General features: G+C 32.1%; 3 protein-coding genes across 4 annotated transcripts in view; all 3 read left to right on the top strand.

Annotated features, from left to right (window-relative positions):
• LOC113401904 (UDP-glycosyltransferase UGT5-like) overlaps positions 1-6088 on the top strand; it is a 160375-nt gene extending 154287 nt beyond the window's left edge. The window contains exons 1-4 of one of the 2 annotated variants that reach the window (XM_064218621.1): positions 3563-4435; positions 5165-5387; positions 5460-5679; positions 5806-6088. In XM_064218621.1, the coding sequence (XP_064074691.1) occupies positions 3614-4435; positions 5165-5387; positions 5460-5679; positions 5806-6085 (1545 nt within the window). In that variant the 5' untranslated portion in view covers positions 3563-3613 and the 3' untranslated portion in view covers positions 6086-6088. Of the gene's footprint in view, positions 1-3562; positions 4436-5164; positions 5388-5459; positions 5680-5805 lie in introns of those variants that run through there. The other variant, XM_064218622.1, reaches the window with a different exon arrangement.
• A 2251-nt stretch (positions 6089-8339) lies between these two features.
• LOC135193300 (UDP-glucosyltransferase 2-like) lies at positions 8340-10434 on the top strand. Its single transcript, XM_064218627.1, has 4 exons — positions 8340-9227; positions 9480-9702; positions 9775-9994; positions 10119-10434. Exons 1-4 carry the CDS (start codon positions 8406-8408, stop codon positions 10396-10398), a joined length of 1545 nt encoding a protein of 514 aa, XP_064074697.1. The 5' UTR covers positions 8340-8405; the 3' UTR covers positions 10399-10434.
• A 4314-nt stretch (positions 10435-14748) lies between these two features.
• Positions 14749-17963, top strand: LOC113401896 (UDP-glucosyltransferase 2-like). The gene is made up of 4 exons (XM_064218619.1): positions 14749-15602; positions 16850-17072; positions 17145-17364; positions 17670-17963. Exons 1-4 carry the CDS (start codon positions 14781-14783, stop codon positions 17947-17949), a joined length of 1545 nt encoding a protein of 514 aa, XP_064074689.1. The 5' UTR covers positions 14749-14780; the 3' UTR covers positions 17950-17963.
• The last annotated feature ends 5795 nt before the right edge of the window (positions 17964-23758 follow it).

Raw genomic sequence — 23758 nt, forward strand, 5'->3', positions numbered from 1 at the left:
ATTGTGCATGTGCATTATACATATAATCTTTTCTCTTGAATCATCTCATTATCTATTATAAAAACCGCATCACAACCCATGGTGTAAATTTAAAGATCTAAGCATACATAGGGACAGAAAGCGGTAAGCGACTTTGTTTTATACAATGTAATGATGATATCAAAACAATATTTCATATCCCTTTCGTGAAAACTTGGCTCCGAAATCAATCTCTCACTATATATATATGCTTAGTACATTTTGGTTTTAGATAAAAAAACCGGTAACGTTTCCGTAAAATCATGCCAAACAAGTGTGTATTTATGTTTTAGGTAAAACACGAATTAAAAACATACTTTTCAAATAAATAAATACACAAATGAAGTATTTGTCACCGTAATCGCTACAGTTGACAATTTCAAAGATTTTCCTGGAAGTGATATTATAATTATGAAAACACACATGCCCGCTGTAAAGCCTTACATTAATAATCTAATGGAAGAGAAATCTACTTCAGCTTGAAAAGGATAAAATGCAGATCACGAAATCAAGGTACCAATCTATGTTTATTCAGTAGCATTACTGAAGCTACTTTTTGTTTTATCTTTATTTAATTATTTAGACATTATAGCAATAGAGTTTTCTCACAATAAAGACTAAAGATTTCTCATAAGAAAACTAAATATATTTGCCATATTTATTTATGTATCGTTAAAAATATTGCAATAAAACACCGGGATACTCACGCAGAGAGGACGGCTATATAGTAACTTCCTTATGGCTTCCTGGCGGTAAAGATTCCCGTGGAAAAATTGTTAGATCCTTGAAGTATTTTACATAGAAAAACTATTCCATTGGGTCTTTAATATTTTAAGAGCTGAAATGTGAAAGTGTGGGCCACGTCTTCCAAGATGACTGCCTTGAAGTACAGAGAAGATCTGCTGATGTTAAGTAAAAATATAAAATATAAAACGCCAAAATGTATTAAAGTAGAATGTATAAAAAGGCACGGGCAACTGTGAGCCCGTGGATGTTGTTAAATTAAATTAAAAAAAGATTCTTGTTAATAAGATGTTTTGTCATCTTCATTCATATGTCATTTTAATTCATCACTAGCTGGTGCCCGCGACTCCGTTCGCGTGATTTTGAGCCTCAAAAGTGGGATTATTATATGGTTGACATATCTGTGTATCTTTGAGTCTGTCATGGCATTGTAGTTCCCAATAAGTATCCATATATAATATACATACATAATCAGCCTGTAAATTTCCCACTGCTGGGCTAAGGCCTCCTCTCCCGTTGAGGAGAAGGTACGGAGCATATTCCACCACGCTGCTCCAATGCGGGTTGGTGGAATACACATGTGGCACAATTTCGTTGAAATTAGACACATGCAGGTTTCCTCACGATGTTTTCCTTCACTGCCGAGCACGAAATGAATTATAAGCACAATTTAAGCACATGAAAATTCAGTGGTGCCTGCCTGGGTTTGAACCCGAAATCATCGGTTAAGATGCACGCGTTCTAACCACTGGGCCATCTCGGCTCTCCGTATAATATAATAAGTATCCGTCTAACTGCATAATGTATATTACAAAATATTACACGTAATATCCCCGACGCGATGACGACGCTTAATTTTTACAGTTTATTTTTTGTGGCGGGGATTTATTTTATTCTCAAATATCTTCCATGTACAGCTTTCGATCACCTACGATTTTATTATATGTATAAATATAGATAGATATAGAAGAAGACTAAACTAAATGTTCACACATTTTTCTGACAAACAAAGTAAAAATTCAGAAAGCCAATTCACCGACTAAACTAATTATTGAAAGCGCAGATTTTTAAGAAACAACATAATAATAAAGTATGTCTAATTAACTATCAGAGTTAACGAAAATAAAACTTACATAAAAGATTTTCAGTATAACACATAGCAACCAAACTAACTGATAAATATTACATCAACACCGTCTAGAGATATTTTGTACAAAGTTCTTAAACTCAAAAAATCCTGGTCAGTTTTAAAATCTTTTAATGAAAGACTACTTTGTAAACCTTTTTGGACGATTCTAAATTTGAATTTGAAAAAAATAAATAAAAACAACATATTTACGCGGCATAGTGGTAGCGAAATCCGAAAGTTTCGTTTACGTACAGTAATATTGAGATGTTTTTTTGTGTCAAATTTAAGTTTTATAGTAAGTTATCGATTAATTTCGAGTTAAACCTATTGTGTGCATCACGCAGCGGCGCCATTTAACGAGATAAGAAATGCTAAGGCCAGTAGGTATGCTCCAATATTTTTACGATAAGATCGTATTAACCTATCTTATTAAATATATTACGGAGACACAATACATTGGTTTTTAATAATATTATTGTAATATGAGTGCACACGCTTACAGTCATTCGTATTGGCTAGGTCGTGACTGAAAAGACCAGTATAAGTTAAACCCTATTTCATATGTTCGACTACATTGCTAGAAGCTCAATTTACATTGGTCACCGAAATTAGCAGTTTTTTTAACTTTGTGTTCACATTAACTGCCAATTATAACCGTTTTACAGAGTATAGTTAACCAAAGTTTCAATCAAATCAACATGACGACAATTTTGTAATAAATATTTTGATGTATTTTTTTTTTTAATTAACATATCATTTTTATATGTGAACTGATTTTAATAAAATAAATCCTATATGTTACCCCGAGATAACTACAGTATATTAGTGAAAACCGCATTCAAATCGGTAAAGCCGTTTCCGAGATTAGCGGTAACGAACGAACAGATAAACAGACAAATAGACAAAAATTCTAAAAATCACATTTTTATGATCTATTGCGTTAATAAATACCCCCAGTAGTTTTCTCAAATATCTTCTATGTACAGATTTTGATCAGTTATGATTTTATTATATGTTAAGATATTGATTGAATGATTTAACAATTGTTGTTAGTATAGTACAAATAGTATGGTCAACAAAGTGGACAAACAAATGATACAGCATATTTTGATTTGCAGTTATTGTACACATTTATATATATAACATACATAAAATACATAATCAGCCTGTAAATTTCCCACTGCTGGGCTAAGGCCTCCTCTCCCGTTGAGGAGAAAGTATGGAGCATATTCCACCACGCTGCTCCAATGCGTGTTGGTGGAATACACATTTGGCAGAATTTTGTCGAAATTAGACACATGCAGGTTTCCTCACGATGTTTTCCTTCACCGCCGAGCACGAGATGAATTATAAACAAATTAAGCACATGTAAATTCAGTGGTGCCTGCCTGGGTTTGAACCCGAAATCATCGGTTAAGATGCACGCGTTCTAACCACTGGGCCATCTCGGCGCTCATTTATATACGTAATTACTTAATGGCGGTTTATTATATCCATAAAAACAAATAAGTTCCTGAACAGAATCTGTGTAAGCATATTTTATCAATCCAAGCATGACAAAGCAAGGTCATTTCGAAATTGCCATAATCTCTGTAACTCGTTAAAGTTAATGTGTCATTATAATTATCTTATGTCACCGCTTATATTACTTATCAATAAACAGAAAAAGTTTATATAGATATAAAGTTGTTTTATCGACTAGTTCACGGCGATAAATCAAATATGTCAAACGTACTGACGGTGTTACTGGTGCTTTTATTTGCAAAATGCGAGTGCGCGAAAATATTGGCAGTTTTTCCAACTCCCTCTATCAGCCATCAAGTAGTGTTTCGTCCCCTAGTGCATGAATTAGCAAGACGTGGACACGATGTGACAGTGATAACAACAGATCCAGCTTTTCCAAAAGGAAAGAGTCCTCAAAACCTAACCGAAATAGATGTTCATGATGTATCTTATAACATGTGGACCAATTTCTTAAAGACGGATAAAGGAAACGGTGATAATTTTTACGCACAACTGAGATTTATTTTTGAATTAATGGCCGAAGTTTTCGAAGAGCAAATGAAAACAGCCGATGTCCAGAAACTTATTAATGATAAGAAAAATAAATTTGATTTACTGTTTATAGAATCATGTGCAAGACCAGCTCTAGGTTTTACTTATTTATACAAAGTGCCAGTTATAGCAATAAGTTCGCTCGGTGCTATATACGAAACCTTCGATGAGTCAGGAGCTGCAACCAATCCTCTCTTATATCCTATAGCTACTCGCCAACGACTTAATAATTTAACGTTGTGGGAAAAAATTCAAGAATTATATACAGAATTTAAGGGACAATATATATACACTGATCTTATAAGTTCAGAAGACAAAATGTTACAGAAAATATTTGGTTCGAGCATTCCAAGTGTTACAGAATTAAGAAAGAATATACAAATGCTATTTTTAAACGTACATCCGATATGGGATTTCAATCGTCCTGTACCACCGAATGTAGTTTATTTAGGTGGATTACACCAAAATCCTGCTAAACAATTACCACAGGTATAACTAAAGTACTTATGAATTTTATGGCAAAGTTGATTTTTTTACATTCATAATCCTAAACATAATCAGCCTGTAAATTTCCCACTGCTGGGCTAAGGCTCCTCTCCCGTTGAGGAGAAGGTATGGAGCATATTCCACCACGCTGCTCCAATGCGGGTTGGTGGAATACACATGTAGCAGAATTTCGTTGAAATTAGACACATGCAGGTTTCCTCACGATGTTTTCCTTCACCGCCGAGCACGAGATGAATTATAAACAAAGTAAGCACATGTAAATTCAGTGGTGCCTGTCTGGGTTTGAACCCGAAATCATCGGTTAAGATGCACGCTTTCTAACCACTGGGCCATCTCGGCTTTTTACATTCAGTGTAAGCTTATCGTGTTTAGGCATATATGTATATCATTGTTTTATTTAAATTCATCGTCATCTTATCTTTATAGCTTTTACGATAGCCTTTTTTTTTTCTTTTGTGTATTCCGACGTATAAATATTTTAATAACAACGAACACCCAAACTGCAACTAGTTTTTATACACAATATTTGCTCGAGAAAGAATTTAGGAATAATGAATTATACCGATATCATTAAAATATTTTACCTGTAATGTTTTCTGTTATTAACTGATAAATAACTTATTTACTGGAATCTAGTACTTTCTTATCATTCATAAGTTCATATATTTTTAACTTCTTTACTTAACATAATGTATGTTTATCTTTTTTTAGGATCTCAAATCTTATCTTGACTCTTCCAAGAATGGTGTAATATACATGAGCTTTGGTACAAACGTCAAACCCTCATTATTACCGAAAGAGAAGATGCAAATATTTACAAATGTATTTTCCGAGCTGCCTTACGACGTTTTATGGAAATGGGATAAAGATGAAATTCCAGGACGTTCTAAGAACGTAAGAATCTCTAAATGGTTCCCGCAGTCCGATTTACTCAGTAAGTTCAATATTTTATTTTATTGACATAAAGTCATGACAACAATTTTAATTTGAATGTTGATATTTTCAGAACATCCTAAAGTTAAGCTTTTCATAACTCAAGGAGGTTTACAATCGACAGATGAAGCCCTAACAGCTGGAGTACCTCTAATCGGTGTACCAATGCTTGGAGACCAATGGTTCAATGTCGAACTTTATGTCAAACATAATATAGGCATGAAACTCGATATAGAAACACTCACTGAGGAAAAACTAAAGGAAGCCATAGAAACAATTATTACAAATAAAAGGTATGTATGTATAATAGACGGATTTCTGTTCATATTAAATTTTATTATGCTAAAATCTTATTATATAGATTATTAAATCTGATATTTTTTAGTTTTTTTTTGTTGATAGAATCCTTTTATTTTTAGTTTTCGTGAAAATGTTGTAAAACTAAGAAACACCATGCGAGATCAACCACTATCACCATTAGAACGCGCCGTGTGGTGGACGGAGCACGTCTTAAGACATAAGGGCGCCACACACCTACATTCACCAGCAGCTCACATGCATTGGACCCAATACTATGCTATGGATTTAGTACTATTTATTTTAGGTGCTTTTTTAATTTTATTGTTAATACTGACGTTTATAATACGTATAGTTTTATCAAGATTAAATAATATTCGGATTAAAACAAAAAAAAATTAAATGGACATTTTCAATATGATGGACTTTTACTGGTATAAGTTTTATGTTTGGAAGAATTTAACGCAAACGTGAAGTAACTTCTCAATATCTGGCTATCGCGTGCAGATACATTACGAAGCACTCATGTAGGATAAACGTATAATTATCCTAATGTTCAATGACATTACTGCTGGGTCCCCAAGGTGCTCGTCAAATCTGCTAGTCTGGCAAGAGACCTGAATCGCAACATCTCTTCCTACCCAGGACAGTTGTCACCCGACCGCACTTCCACTCGAACTCAGACTCAAACTTAAATTCCTTTATTCAATATAGAAACATTACACTTACCCATGGTTGTCAAATGAAACACTACCACCAGTTAGGAATAGGAAATAACCTGACCTGAGCAGAACCGGCGAAAGAAACTTAGCGGGTCTTTGATTTTTGTCAATTTTATTATTTACAAATATACAATATGAAAAGGAACAGCCACCTCTGCCTAGTGCTCCCAGGGCGGTACGCCCAGGGTCAAAGCGTCACCGCCGTCTACGATACCGATACGATACCGATACGATACCGATACGATACCCGCGTATCGGTTTCTCTATATCACTCTTTGTAATCTCTGCGAAATAGCCTTTTTTTGATCGTTGAGTATCATCAATGCTTAATATTATCTCCACTAAAAACATGAACATTAAAATTATAGTATTATTTAACTCATATAAAAAAAGTCATGTTTCGTTGCTAAGCTGTTTTAAAACAGTTATCAATAACGAATGGTGCTCATTTTATACTAGACAGTTTTTTACCTAGAAGAAGCTATCAAATACAGTGACAGAGTACAGATTATGTACTATGACTACTTTATTTCTGAAGATTTATTTTCAATCATTGTAACAAAAAAATCTGTAGTATCGTAAAGCTAATATATTTACAAAATATAACTTGACTATTTTTTGTCTACCGTTAATTTAAAAAAAAAGGTAAATAGATAGATATAACTTCATTACAAATATTTACCTAGCTAAGCCGCTTTCTTGAAACTAACTCCAAAGTGTTCAATTATTTTTATTTTATTGTATATGTAAGTAGGACCATCTGATGGTGAATGGTCATCACCGCCCATAAACATTGGTGCTGTAAGAAATATTAACCATTCCTTACATCCCCAATGCGCCACCAACCTTTGGAGCTAAGATGTCATGTATCTAGTGCCTGTAGTTACACTGGCTGACTTGCCCTTCAAACCGGAACACAGAAATACTAAGTATTGCTGTTTGGTGGTAGAATATCTGATAAGTGGGTGGTACCTACCCAGTCAAGCTTGCATAAAGCTCTACCACCAAGTAAAATTATTTTCGTATGTATTAAGGAATATATTTTTTTAAAAGTAACAATTAAACTATCAACTTGATCTGCTAATCCACATTGTATCGGGCGACAAGTCTACATAACAACGTCTCATTAAGAGATCTTAGCTATATCTCAAGAGTATACTTTGTATTCTGGGCCAGTATTATGGAGCCACTACCAATGATACCCTTCTCAACTTCTGTACAATATTAATCGTGAAAGTATATTTTATCACTCTGTATTCATTTAAAGTGAATACAAAAACCTTTGTAAGTCTTGTACACTATAAAATCACTCACTTGTAGTTGTTGTAACTTTACAACTTTTCGACTTTATTGACTTTACGATTTTATTGTTAAGCCTTAAGGGAATATAATATCAAGGAAATATAATAGGAAACATAACATGAACAATGGCGTGCTATCTCCTTATCTTGCCAGCTGCTAGTGTTTTGACATTTTTAATAACTAGCTCAGGGTTTGCTTTTTTTGTATATGATAAAGGTCAGAGGGCTGGAAGCTGGAATCCAAAAGATACTTGTGATAGCACGTGACAGCTGCCGGAGATTATGTATGTCACCGCGCTTATATGTATATATTCGTTTCTATATTCGATTAAAATTTCAGAGCAATATAAGGACTAAACAATTAAACCTTAAACAAAAATGCATCATTGCGTGAAATACATTTATGTATGAATAACTGTTTGAGATTAATAGAATTAAACAATTTCCATAATATTTGGCTACTGTAAGTAAGTATGTTATCATGAAAATGGTCTTTATACTATTCACTTTATTCTAACTCTCGATAAGATGTCGTTGCAGTACATCAAAGCAAATAATAAAGGTTATTTTCATTGAAGTAATTGGTCGCCATAATTGTCTCGTGCATTGCATTTATTGCATATAATTAACATACACAGGGAGTGTTTATATATAGCAATAAAATAATTTTATCTAACATTTCACAGAAATCCATCAAATATGTCGAACGTATTAGCAGTTTTATTCATATTTGTAATAGTGAAATGTGAGTGCGCGAAAATATTGGCAGTTTTTCCAACTCCGTCTATCAGTCATCAAGTAGTGTTTCGTCCTTTAGTGCAAGAATTAGCAAGACGTGGACACGATGTAACAGTGATAACAACAGATCCCGTTTTTCCAAAAGGACAAAGTCCTCAAAACATAACTGAAATAGATGTTCATGATATATCTTACAATATATGGTCAACATTTTTACAAGCGGATAAAGGGAAAGAAGAAAATGCTCACACACAAATAACGTCTCTCTTTAAACTATTGGCAAGAGTATTTGAAGAGCAAATGAAAACGAATGAAGTTCAGAAACTTATTAATGATAAGAAAAATAAATTTGACTTACTCTTTATAGAATCATCTGTAAGACCAGCTCTAGGTTTTACTTACTTATATAAAGTACCCGTTATTGAGATAAGTTCACTTGGTCCTATTTATGAAACATTTGATAAATCAGGAGCTGCAACGAATCCTCTTTTATATCCAATGGCAATCCGCCAAAGACTCAATAATTTAACATTGTTGGAAAAAATTCAAGAATTATATACTATTTTTAAAGGAGAGTATGCATATGCACAGCTTGTAGAATCTGAAGATAAAATGTTGCAGAAAATATTTGGGTCAAATATTCCAAGTGTTAGAGAACTAAAAAAAAATGTGCATATGTTATTTCTAAACGTACATCCGATATGGGATTTCAATCGTCCTGTACCGCCTAATGTAGTTTATTTAGGAGGGTTACACCAAAATGCTGCTAAAGAATTACCACAGGTATAATTAAGAATTTCAATACGCTTAATGTCGTTTTTATAGTTAAATTTCTCGTCCTAATTTAAAAAGTTTTCTTGGTCCGCTTTATGCTTTTTTTTATATATGCCTGACTTCTCCTACAATTGGGGACCGATTTTTTTAAATTAATAACAACAAAAGAGTTTTTAATATATTTATTTATTAAAATGTTCGGAATATTTTTGAATTCGTACATTAACTTGAACTTGATGTAAATTATCCATCGCTTTGCAGGATCTCAAATCTTATCTCGACTCTTCAAAAAATGGTGTAATATACATGAGTTTTGGTACAAATGTTAAACCCTCATTGTTACCGAAAGAGAAGATACAAATATTTACTAACGTATTTTCCGAGCTGCCTTACGACGTTTTATGGAAATGGGATAAAGATGAAATTCCAGGACGTTCTAAGAACGTAAGAATCTCTAAATGGTTCCCGCAGTCCGATTTACTCAGTAAGTTCATTATTTTATTTTATTGACATAAAGTCATGATAACAATTTTAATATAAATGTTAATATTTCCAGAACATCCTAAAGTTAAGCTTTTCATAACACAAGGAGGTTTACAATCGACAGACGAAGCCCTAACAGCTGGAGTACCTCTTATCGGTGTACCAATGCTTGGAGATCAATGGTTTAACTCCGAACATTATGTCAAACATAATATAGGCATCAAACTTAGTATGAAAACATTAACAGAGGAAAACTTAAAATATGCCATAGATACTATTATTACAAACAATAGGTATGATTAATAAACAGATTTTTATTCAGTATTATAAATTTGATTGTTTTAAAATCATATTATATAGATTATTATTTCTGATATTTTTCTGTTTATTTGTTTGATAAAATCGTTTTATTTTTAGCTTTCGTGAAAATGTTGTAAAACTGAGAAACATCATGCGAGATCAACCACTTTCATCATTAGAACGCGCCGTGTGGTGGACGGAGTACGTCTTACGACATGAGGGCGCAACACATCTACGTACCGCGGCAGCTAACATACATTGGACTGAATATTATGCTTTGGATTTAGTTCTATTCCTTTTAAGTTCCTTTGTCATATTATTGCTTATATTGACGTTTATAATACGTAAAACTCTATTAAAATTAAAATATACTAGAATTAAAAGAAAAATGAATTGATATGTTATATTATCTTCGATCAATGGAATGATGCAACAAAAATAAGGCAACGAATTGACCATTTATTTATACGCTTCAGCTACCAATTGAAACCAAAGAAACTACAATATTTATTGTTATAATTTTATTGTATAAAAAAAATATATCTTTAGCTTAAATTATTAAATGTTGATGCACTGTTTCGAATTTTGGTTCGATGTTTAAAAAAGCATAACGTTCCCTCAAAATTAAGGTAAAATAGAATTAAGAACAATCTTTTTTCAATGCAAGGGAGTATATGTATTTAACCTTGAAGAATATACGTGTTACGCACACAAGACCCTAGCTCTAAGTTAATCTGATTTTAGCCGTATTATCTATTTGTCTACATTCATTATTCCTGTTTTAATTTTTGCAAGAAATACTTAGTGATGGGAATATCTTTTATGCTTAGAATTATTATGATTTTTTTTGTATTGAGTACGTGTAATAAATATATGCAATACAGTGACAGATTGTTGCGCTAAAAATTATGTACCAACATTCAAACATTGTAAACTGTCTGCAATAATAAAATTTAATTGTGAGAGACTATGCTTAAAACATATACAAATAAAACTTTGTTGTCAGTAAATGGATGTATATATTTATTTGTTCAAATTTGATTTGCCTATATTTAGCAATAGTAAAATGTTTATTTATTTGAATTTATATTAGTGTAAATGGTAAAACAGTAAAGACATGTTAATGTAATTATTATTACTTTATTTATAATTCTCATTATTATACATTTTTTATCGGAATCATGCAAAAACTTGTAATCCAAGTAATATGTAAGTTTCTCATTAGAGATATATATATATGTATATTTGACGGGAGACCAGTAGTATCATATATTATTATAAATATTTAAACCTCTTTGGTTTTTAAAGTTAATAGAAAAAAGGTACAGCACTAATTTAGCGTAAATAATCTTAGGCTGAATAATAAAAAAACAAAAATTGTAAAATTTAGTACACCAAATGTGCAAAATGTAAAAGCTGGTGTACTTATCAATGGGGAATCGATGGATCCAGTTGAATCAACTGAATTTCTTGGCCTTACTGTTGAAGCCAAGTTGCAATGAGTCCCCCATATTAACGGATTGGCGAGTAGACTGAGTTCTGCGGCATTTGCGGTCAAAAAAATTAGATTATTTACTGATGTTGATACGGCTCGCTTAGTATATTTCAGTTACTTTCACAGTATAATGTCTTACGATATTATGCTTTGGGGTAACGCAGCCGCTATGCATACTACATTTGTGCTGCAGAACAGGGCTATTCGCGCAATCTATTACCTAGGAGCCAGAGAATCATTAAGGTATAAATTTAAAGATATTAAGATATTAACTGTTGCTTCTCAATATATATTCTGTAATGTTTGGTATGTACGGAAAAAGATCAATGATTTTATGAGAAAATGTGATTCTCATAGCATTGGTACAAGGAACAAACACAAACTTGTTACTCCTGTTACTGGACTGCATAGAGTCAGTAACTCTTTTGTGGGGCAATGTATACGGTTTTACAACAGGATCCCAGAAAGCGTTCAAAATGTTTCTGTTGCCAAATTAAAATAAAAATGTTAAGGAACGCTTGTATGCAAAAGGGTACTATACAATTAGTGAGTTTATGATTGATAGCACACCTTGGGAATGAAACGATCGCCCCCTGGCTAATATAATCATATTCAATACACGTACTTCATTTGATTGACAAAAAAAAAAGAGCCGCTGAGTTTCTTTCGCTGGTTCTTCTCAGGTCAGGGTGTTTCCTTTTCCGAACCGGTGGTAGTGTTTAATTTGACTATCAATAAGTAAGTATAATGCTTCTATGTTGAATAAAGGAATTTGAGTTTGAATTTGAGTTTGAATAAAAATACCAATGCACCATTTTAAGGAATTATTAACATTTATATTTACCCTTGCAATTGAGCTAAACGCTTGCACTAGGAGTGGGGACGACAATAGCCCAAGTAGTCAGGATCAAACCAGCGATTTTGTATATCGCTAGGCGGCCATAGCTATTGCGAATTATTTTTAGAAGAGTTTAGATGTCAGATATTTTTAACCACGAATGAACTCTAAACATGACGGATTAATCCGACTCGTCAGAGTCCATTAGTGTCAACGTCTAATTCAGAGAACTTGCGAAACGAATACATCTCAAGAGAATACTTTGTATTCAGGGCAAGTGTTATCCAGGCACTATCAATGATACCCTTAACAATTTGTAGAAATTCTCCACGTACCTACTACACTCTCGAGAGAATTCTTCTGAACAATACTAATCGAGAAAATATACTTATAATATAACTTTGTCCCAAATCAATTTAAAGTTATTAGTTCTGAGACATGATTTAGTGACTAGAGGACGAGGATCTCAACCAAAAAAAAAAAAGCAGTATCAAGTCTAAGTGACCACCATAACTCGTATTTGTCTTGTTTAAAAAGGAAACATAATTAGGATGACACTGATATGATTATGTGGTCGTGATCGATTTCAACCACGGTCACAGCAAATCTCAAGGGAGACCAGCCAAGTACGCAGAGAAATTACAGTTCACATTGTGTGCTCAGTTTGAGCACAGGTGCACTCTCTATTCCCTCCAATATGATGATGAACCCGCTGTACCAACGACTGGAATGAGACCAACAACTTTACTTACTTTCTGAGGCACGCGACTGTCCAAACTTTCAACGGTCAGACTCCAGGCTGTTATTGAGAAGTTTTCGATAGAAAAACCTAATAATTTTTATCAACACGACCTAGGGTTTGAACCCAGGATCTCGGGATCTGTGGCCTTATATCTAGCCACTAGACCAACGAGGATATCTGTATTGCGACGAAATATTGTTTAATAGATGAATACTTACTATAACGGCGCATGGTGGGTTAATCTTTGATTCTTATCCTTAAGGAGGCATTGGCCGAACAATAAATTTTCAAATTAGTTTAAAAAGTCTCATTGTTGAACATACACATGGCAGTACTTTGCAAGATTTCATGGCACCTCTTTACCTTTTGCTTCCTACTATCCTGTATACACTATACTGTACTGTTTTTGTGTGTGTGTCTGTGAGTGTGTGTCTACACTATACTGTTAAATAGCTTCTCAACTTAAGCTGGTAAATAAGTAATTTGCTTGGTTTGTTCTGGTATATTATAAAAGGAAGAGCGATGCAAATCACAATCAAAAATTTACTAGCATATGTCGCTGATCTTGCATGTCAGCGAGTATTTATTTATGATGATAATACATATATACCTATAAATAAAAAAAAAAAACGAATGTGTATATAATGCTTGGCGAAAAAACTTGACAAAGTACAATAATGTTCTATCCTAATGGATATATGTTTGAGACTTGAGAGACGTGGTCGACATTTGAACGATCACCGTGGAAAATTACACATCTTATATTTTTCTCATAGAAGATTTATTTTACTATTAACTTGAAAACCATATTAACTCTACCGGCTTAGCCGATTACTATGAGGCTTGGTATGGAAAGGTAACATATTGTATGGATACATAATATCAATCTTACCATGACAAAGCGAGATTAGGTTATCATTACCTCTTCCAACCTCCATCATTTCTGTAAATCATTGGAGATAATTTGTCGTTGGTAATTGTCTCGTGTCACCACTTATTTTGCATACTAGCTACCAGTCCTGACTTCGCATGGGTAAAACAATAATTTTAATGCTATACTTATTTCAGTAATTTCATATAGGTATATATTCGAATTTCGAAATTCATGTGTCAATGCATCTCGTACTCGTCACATGCTCTGTTTATTTTTTTAAACGCTAATTATAAATTATAATATTTTGTATTATTTATGTGACAGCAGATTCGAATTGCAAAGTATCAAAGACAATATTTTCGTAAATAAAACACTCAAAATAAATATTTTATTCATTTTGATAAAGACAATTATCTGGGACAGAAAATAAATCAGTAATTTTCGTAAATTTTTCCCTTTTTTAAGCATATAACTAATGACATTCTATCATCGAATTGTTTTGTAATAAAGTTATGTTACTTAATTAGTTTATGTATGTATTATAATTTTGGTTAAAGCTTTGTATCGATTGAGCGGACAATTTTCACTGGGAGAATAGCATATCAAGCTAAAAAATGCGAAATACTAACATACTAAAAAGCACATCCTCAAACTATAAACTAAAATAATATGTCAGTTTCATATCATTCGGAGTCGTATTTTTTAGTATATGAGGATGAAACAAACAAACAAAACTTACCTCTTTTTATTATTAGTACGATAAATGAAGAGGAAACGTTTATAAAGCCATGATGCAATTTTATCTATCAGTTCATAGAAATACATCAAATATGTCAAACATTATAGCAATTTTGTTCGTTTCTGTAATAGTGAAATGTGAGTGCGCGAAAATATTGGCGGTCTTTCCAACCCCATCCATCAGTCATCAAGTAGTATTTCGTCCCTTGGTGCAAGAATTAGCAAAACGTGGACACGATGTGACAGTTATAACAACAGATCCAGCATTTCCAAAAGGACAAAGTCCTCAAAACATAACTGAAATAGATGTTCATGATATATCTTACAATATATGGACAACATTTTTACAAGCGGATAAAGGGAAAGAAGAAAATGCTCACACACAAATAAAGTTTATCTTTGAACTATTGGCAAGAGTATTTGAAGAGCAAATGAAAACGAATGAAGTTCAGAAACTTATTAATGATAAGAAAAATAAATTTGACTTACTCTTTATAGAATCATGTGTAAGACCAGCTCTAGGTTTTACTTACTTATATAAAGTACCCGTTATTGAGATAAGTTCACTTGGTCCTATTTATGAAACATTTGATAAATCAGGAGCTGCGACGAATCCCCTCATATATCCTATAGCAATCCGTCAACGGTTGAATATATTAACTCTATGGGAAAAAATTCAAGAATTGTATACACAGTTTAAAGGAGAATATATATATGGAGAGCTAGTGAGTTCAGAGGATAAAATGCTACAGAAAATATTTGGTTCAAACATTCCAAGCATTACAGAATTAAGAAAAAATGTTGATATGCTATTTTTAAACGTACATCCGATATGGGATTTCAACCGTCCTGTACCACCTAATATACTTTATTTAGGAGGCTTACATCAAAATGCTGCTAAAGAATTACCACAGGTACATAGATGAACTAACAAAATATATACATATTTTTGAGAGTGTATTAGTACAAGAGATCTGTCGAATTCATATAACGTTTAGCCTTTTTTAATTTGTAAATTATTTTGATAATTCGTAGTGGTAATTCGATATAATCTAATAAATAAAGCTAATACTTAGATTGCAAACAATTTGTTTATGCATAATACTAATAATATTATTATTAACACTCACAGCTAAGTATGAAATGATTGTAAATTGACATACATTTTCATTGTGTTTTTAACAAGTACGGTTTATTTTAGTAGGTCTGTTTTTAATTGTATGCTTCTATATATTTTCTGTATTCTGTTTTAGTAGCAAAATGTATTTACTGATTCTTTGGAATTTCAACTCGTGATAGTTCGCAATGGGAAAAACGCTCTTGTCGTCGGACGTTTTGAACTAAAGAAAAGCTATGTCCTTGCGATTTATTAAAAATTATACATGTTTTCACGGGAAATTCGGTTGAAATATGTATATCTGTAAACCTTTAAAACATATCTGTTATGAGTAGTTCATGAGGTGGTCAGAAACAATATACTAATTTTTAAATCACTTTTGGATGGTGGATTTATCTTTAAATTAACGTACGCGCATCACCACTCAAAAAATATGTAACGCTTACGTTTGATAATATATTTTAATGTATATATATATAAATACTTTAGGGACAGTCAGATAATAGTTTACAGAACACAATAGAATATGCATTTTTTTAAGCATAAATAAAATCTAAACAACACATTCCAAAATGTGGTGTATGAGACAATTTTTTATCTTATCTTAAAGTGCCACCGAAAAGAAAAGTATTTTTTTTTTAAATCTTAAAAACTTATTTGATAAATTTGTAAATTAACCTTAACAAATAATATTTATTGCATCGGCCTTTTGTACGTTCGTAAGAAACGTATTTTTTGTCGAGTGATGAAATCTTCAAATTTCCATATAAAACCCTTTTATTTTAACGCGATACAGCCTATATTCACCCTGAAGGTCCTATCTAAATATTGGTAAATTTGATTTCAATCGGAGTTTTAGTGATTTTGTATATGATGGTTTTGATTTTGTTTTGTGCTTTATAATATTATGTAGTTATGTTATGAAAATAGAATTAAACTCGGGCTAGTGGCTAGATAGTTATTCATATTTACAATTATTTTTTTATAATTCTTACTCCATACTTCAACTTGTATACGTGGCATAAAGTATTTATCATTTTGCAGGATCTCAAATCTTATCTCGACTCTTCCAAGAATGGTGTAATATACATGAGCTTCGGTACAAACGTTAAACCTTCATTGTTACCGAAAGAGAAGGTGCAAATATTTATTAACGTATTTTCCGAGCTGCCTTACGACGTTTTATGGAAATGGGATAAAGATGAAATTCCAGGACGCTCTAAGAACGTAAGAATCTCTAAATGGTTCCCGCAGTCCGATTTGCTCAGTAAGTTCAATATTTTATTTCATTGACATAAAGTCATGATAACAATTTTAATATAAATGTTAATATTTCCAGAACATCCCAAAGTTAAGCTTTTCATAACACAAGGAGGTTTACAATCGACAGACGAAGCCCTAACAGCTGGAGTACCTCTTATCGGTGTACCAATGCTTGGAGACCAATGGTTCAATACTGAACAATATGTGACACATAATATAGGCATCAAACTTAGTATAGAAACACTGACAGAGGAAAAGCTAAAGGATGCCATAGAAGCTATAATTACAAATTATAGGTATGTTTATAAATGAGGTGCTTGCTTTTATTAATGATTAAAAATCTTATTTAGATTATTAAACTAAATAATATTTAGGAACGGACAGTAATTTTTTTTATGTCAACGACTTTTATAGCATTGGTAATATTCTTATCACTATTTTTGAGTGAACGGTCTATTTAAGTAGTCGTTTATGATTGCTCCTCTCCTATATAAACTCGTAGGAATAAATGCCAGGAGTCTATTCCTTCCTGTCCCACATAAATGTTACACTCATATTTTTTTATTTTGGGTACGCATTTCATTTTCATTTTTACTTTTAGCTTTCGTCAGAATGTTGTGAGATTAAGTAACATTATGCGAGATCAACCACTATCACCATTAGATCGCGCCGTGTGGTGGACGGAGCACGTCTTAAGACATAAGGGCGCCGCACACCTACATTCACCAGCAGCTCACATGCATTGGACTGAATATTATGCCATTGACTTAATTCTGTTACTTTTAGGCTCTTTTGTAATTTTGATGTTAATATTTACTTTTGCAATCCGTATAGTTCTATCAAAATTAAAGTATATTCGGATTAAAAGCAAAATGAATTAAAATATACACACTAACGTACAGTACATTGTTATTTTTGTGTAATGAAAGAATTATTGATTTATCATTTAAGAGTTTATGTTTGTATGAGTTATGAACTAAAGTATTAGTAAAAAACTGTTTTTTTTTTTTGTAAACGTTCCGAATTTGCACTTTAGTGAATTATTAGCTACTTTTTTAAATTTATTTTATGCAAATGATAGTTCAATTTTCGTTTCGTATTCGGTCTCCAAAAATGTCGTGACCGTGGTCAAAATTTTGATTTGGTATACTCACTTCCTTTTTCTACCTTTTAAGAGTAAACTTGTTTAATTTTTTCGTCACCTACATTCAAGAGCGTTTTCTGTTCTTGTATTCGCGCGACAAAAGTAGCAATATCACTCTGTACGCCATCAATTTAAAGTAAATAGTTATTGGACATAACTTAGTGACTAAAACACGTAGATGTTAACCGAAACTGCTACTCACTTTTAGTTATTATACATCTCATAAATACCATTTAAACGTCGAATTATCAAAAGTAAAAAAAAAATTTCGTCGTCTCGTTTGACAATGTTTATTTTTATATAAAACATTCGATTCGATGTAAGTAGTGCCAAGGTCATCAAAGATGGTAAATTTAAGATTGAACAAGTGTTTTGAAAAACTGTATTTTTTTCGGTTAATTACACATGCTTAATTAACTGGAAACAATGCTGCAACTTGCTATATGTTACAGAGAGTATGAGCCATATATTTGGTTACACGAGATATTACAATTTTAAGTAGGTTGTCAAGTTTGTAATAAAATAAAAAAGGCATATAAATTGACTTCCGAGTGGAAAATGGTCACTCTCGTACTTTTTGTTACAAGGTTAACGTGCTGCTCTCCATGGATAGGACTGAACACATCAATATGAAAAAAGATGAACATACACACAATACACACTAGTAGGTACATAATAATAATACTACACTATTAACAATTATTTTAACATCACTTAAGGCTCCAACTGATCTAGAATTGGCAGAGGCTGGTAATCTGTCATATAGGTCACCTAGTACAAATGCCAGTCTCTTACATAGAATCACCTTAGAAATAAGAACAGACGTAAGAACCTTCTGTGACCATTTCTGTGTAAGAGATTAATAATAAAGTTATTATTATTATGTATAAAAGAAAAGAGCAGCATTGTTTAATATTAGTTATTGATTGATATATCAAAAGAAAGCGTAGAAATAAATAGATAAAATTGGCGAATTGATGATGAAAATTTGTAAAAAGAACGAACTAGTTAATTTTAACATAAATATTAAAATCACAGCTATCAAAGATCAAAGACGATTGACATTTAAATAATGTAATATATTATTTTACATTTTTATATTAGAACTTATATAAGTTAAATCGAAATCACAAAATACGATATTGAAATATAAAAAAAAAAACTTGAACAAATAGTATAAAAGTGAATTCTTTGAACGTTTTATTTTTGTCCTGTCAACGTTACATCTAAACGAAATTTGAGCTGAACAAGTTGACAAACAATAGTTAGTAGTATAAAGAACTTTCGGCTTATACCGTATACATTTAAAGGCGAATTTCCCTTAAAATCTTAATAGTTTAACGGTTAGAGCACACTTGCGAAAATTGACATATCACTACTCTTAAGTTTCTACAGAGATGTTAGCTGTCTGGTTTGTGTTAAGTTAGCAGTATGCTTTTGTTACTTGAAATATTAACGAACTATTACGAGTTCTGCTGCCATTTATCTAAATAAAAACTTTAAAAGTGTGAGCGCTAGACACTGTTGATGTTATAGATTTATTGCCTCGTCGGTTAAGTGGCTAGATGTAAGGTCGCAGACCAAGATATCCTTAGTTCAAATTCCAAGTTGAGCCGTCAAAATGTTATTGGGTATTTCCGCCGAAAAATTATCATTATCTGTGCATCTAAAAGTTGGAGGTATGTACACCCGTGCCTCGGAAAGCCCGATAAGTGGTTGGCCCTTCACCAGAAATGCACCTGGTTCATCGATAAATTCTTATCCTCTTAGTAATTCAAAAACATGGACTAGGAGTCTCCTGACATTAATTTTTCGTCTCTGAACACTTGCCAGTTTCCCGGATTCATCTATACGCTCAATTAATAACTTTAATAAAAAAGTACGAATTTCCACCAGCGTCCTTTGTGGACATTTTTTTCAGTTGCTTTGAAATAAGTTACTAGTTGTTATACATTTTTGGTGAGCTAAGCAAATGGTCATGTTTTTAAAATAATCTGCAAGACAAATTTCATAACGATTTTTGTGGAAAAAAAAATCAAAAAAATATTGAAATATTATCGTTTTCCGTCTCTCATTTTAAAATTTGGACCCTTAATTATTATTTTAATATTAATAAATAACCAATGTTTAATCTTTTTATAAAACATAAGAAAAAATGAGATTTAAATTAATAATTTTTTTAAATAAATTTTTGAAGTTGCATTTTTGACTTATTCTGAAAAAAGCTAAAAGACGTGATAACTGAAAAATGGTTCACCTTTGGATCATGCATATAGGCGTTAAAATTTTTGCAAATAGTCACCCCTATCAGCTCCCGACTCCCGGGAATACGTCGAATTACCAATAACGCTGTATATATTTTGTATATGTATGTGTTATATTATGTATATAAAGATATTTAAGCGCTAATTATATAATTAGGTGAACTATTATATCGTGTTGTATCAATTCAATTGTTCTAGTGACAGGTAAATCTGGTCTGTACTGGTTCCGTGTTATATATTGATATTTTGTTTTGAAAGTGATTTGCGTATGAATATCCTTTGTGAGAAGTATGCACGTTCTAAATCTGTAGAACTGTTCTGAGGATAATACTTTTGTGATTACATTGGACCAATGTTGTCCAGGATATCCTTTGGCACTTAGGAATTTGAAAAGGAAATTTCCAAATCGTCGAAAAACGACTCTTCAGTCGATAATACACCCTCAGGCGTTTATGTTCTATCGTTGACGTATTATGCTATATCTCTAAAACGTACAAACACAGCTTTCATTGCGTGATTTATCTATGTCAAACGAAATAGTCCTTCACCCTCAAACAAGGATAAACGAAAGGGAAACCTTACCTTTACTACTAGTTTTACGCAAGAAAAATAAATAAATATCTGTGTTGTTAATAAAATATTATTTTATATGTTTTTTTATATATTTGTGTTTATGTGTGTTAGTTTGTGTACGTATACAGATACAGTAATTTCAATGTGTTAAATTCAATTGATTTTCAAGACTATTGTTACCTGACCTTCAAAGAACTTCAAAATAAAGTTTTTGTAACATTTAGTAAAAGTTTAAAAGGATAATATACAATAATTATGTCTGTCTGTATAATAATTATGTCAACTACAATTGACTGAGTTGTTAAATATATTATATGGTTTTTTAACAATACCAGGTACTTTTAAAAAGAGTTATATTTAATGTACTTTTTAAATTGTATTGTTGTATATTAAATAGGTTATATTTAAATAAAAGTTAATCATCAATATAGTAATATAACTTCGGATTAAAGTTGACTAAAAATATTATAATAAAAAAAATAAAAAATTATGTCTTGAATTATGATTAGTAATTTTGTTATATGTCTTATGCAATTCCATTTTATTTTAATTCGACAAAAAAAAAGTATTATTATTAAATATAATAATGCACATTAACAATTATAATGAAAAATTCTTAATAATAAAAATACTCGAAAGGCGTGAAATCAAAACTTAAATGGGTTTGACATACCTAAATCAATTATTAAAGTTCGGTCCCAACCCATGTGATGCCATTAGGGTCAACAACGAAGTGATTTATTACAGCGATTTGTAACCGGTTCTCTTATTACACAACTGCCCCGGGGCTGGTGGAAAATTCAAGCCGTCACGTGTGTCTTAAGTGATCATAAAACAGACGAGTGATGTTAAGACAGATTTTCTCGACTTACTTTTGGAAATTAATCTGTTATAAAACAAAAATATTAATACACACTTATACAGAATAATAATACTTGATAATATAAATGTAAAACTAAGCCGTGTGTCAGTCTGTCCGTTCAAAGTGCTCACGCCCCCCACATTTTTCGCTAATTCGTTGCTGTACGAATTAGCGAGTACAATGAATAAAATTTGAACTTAGCTAGATTCTATAACCCGTGACTCTAGTTACACTACAATACTAAGTGATGGTGTTTGGGGGTAATTTTGATCATATTAATCGTACTATACTTCATGAATGGTAATTATTGTAAATAGCTATTCATATAGACAGCATATAGTCTCTCAATTGAGGCCGCGAAATTTTAATCTGAGTCATTAGTGCTTGAGGCTTCGGAAGCTGTTCGTAATTTACATTGAACAATTGTTATGTTGATTTTACATTTAAAACAACATCTATCAATTATTTTTCTTACAATTTAATTCACAATATCTTGAAAACAAATAATGAATGAACTGAAATGAACTTGAATTATTATCAGTCAATCACCAACTCATCGAAATTCTTCTGTTGCACATATGCCCATACAAAAAGGGGCCAAAGCTCCAAGTTCTCTGTATTACATCCAGTCAGGACCCACCGCCTTCGTCATATCATCGGTCTAAATGAGTGGAGGTCACTCTGTTCTGCGTTCTGCCAATCCACGGTCTAGATTCTAGAACTCGCTTACTCTAACGTTCCTACGACATACATAATGATAAATGAATAGATAATATATCAAAACAGACAATAAAAATTCAAAACTAAAATGAAGAACGAGCAATATATTATACAAAACTTCTATTCGATTCGACTTTGTCTCTTAATTCGAAAAATTACAACCAGGGAAATACTATTAAGTACTTATAAAGAGACATTCACGTTGTCGCTATGAGCCGGAATTTTTATTAAATTCGCTCTTGATACCAAAGTGAGACGACGGATCACTGACCTCTGAAATACTAGAAGTGTTAAAATCAGTAATGTATTACTGGTCGTCTTACATTTATTATTAGTGGTGGTTTGCGGTTACATCTGCCTTAAAATAGAATTATACGTACCATATAATACGTACATAACTATTTCATGCGTGATGTGATTTCCAGGTTGCAAGATTGTCTCATTTTTATGATAATTCCTGCGCTCCTTGAAGTAAGGTTAAGTTGTTATTAAGCGCCGCAACTGTCCTCAATAAGCGGACTATTTAACGTAATAAAATTTAATCAAATTCAAGTGGTTACTGAGATTGGTGCTTAAGCATTTAATCTCTTCAGCTTTGTGATATAAACTGTTCTGCCCTGTGAGTCCTATCGTGATGTTATATAATATAAAAACTTTTTCCTTTATATATAATACTAGCGACTATTAATAAATAAAATTATCCGATATAATTTATACGCATCACTATGAAATTATGTTTTTTAAAAATTAAACAAAAGTAGATTACACCCTACATAGAAACAAACAATATTTTACCCCTTTATAATTTTAGTATAAATAAATCAAAGTGTTCAACTTATATTATAGTTTCCTAAAATTTAAGAAAATAAATTTATTAACATAAGAATTGATAACATTAATTGCTAAATATATACAAATATGAATTAAAAATAGTTACTGTATAAATCTTGACCGCGTGGAAAGGTGGCAAGAATGCTAGCAGCATTTCCCCGTTGAATCGCAATTCCGATCCTCTGGGCTAAAAACGAACTAACCCTCCTGTCACCAGTGGAGGCAATAAGGCGAGGTGCTATACTTTTGATGAAGTTTTTTGCATCATTACTCCAAGGGCCAAGTGTTTCGACAGC

Source organism: Vanessa tameamea, chromosome 23 (assembly GCF_037043105.1).
Source record: "Vanessa tameamea isolate UH-Manoa-2023 chromosome 23, ilVanTame1 primary haplotype, whole genome shotgun sequence".
Taxonomy (NCBI): Eukaryota; Metazoa; Arthropoda; class Insecta; order Lepidoptera; family Nymphalidae; genus Vanessa; species Vanessa tameamea.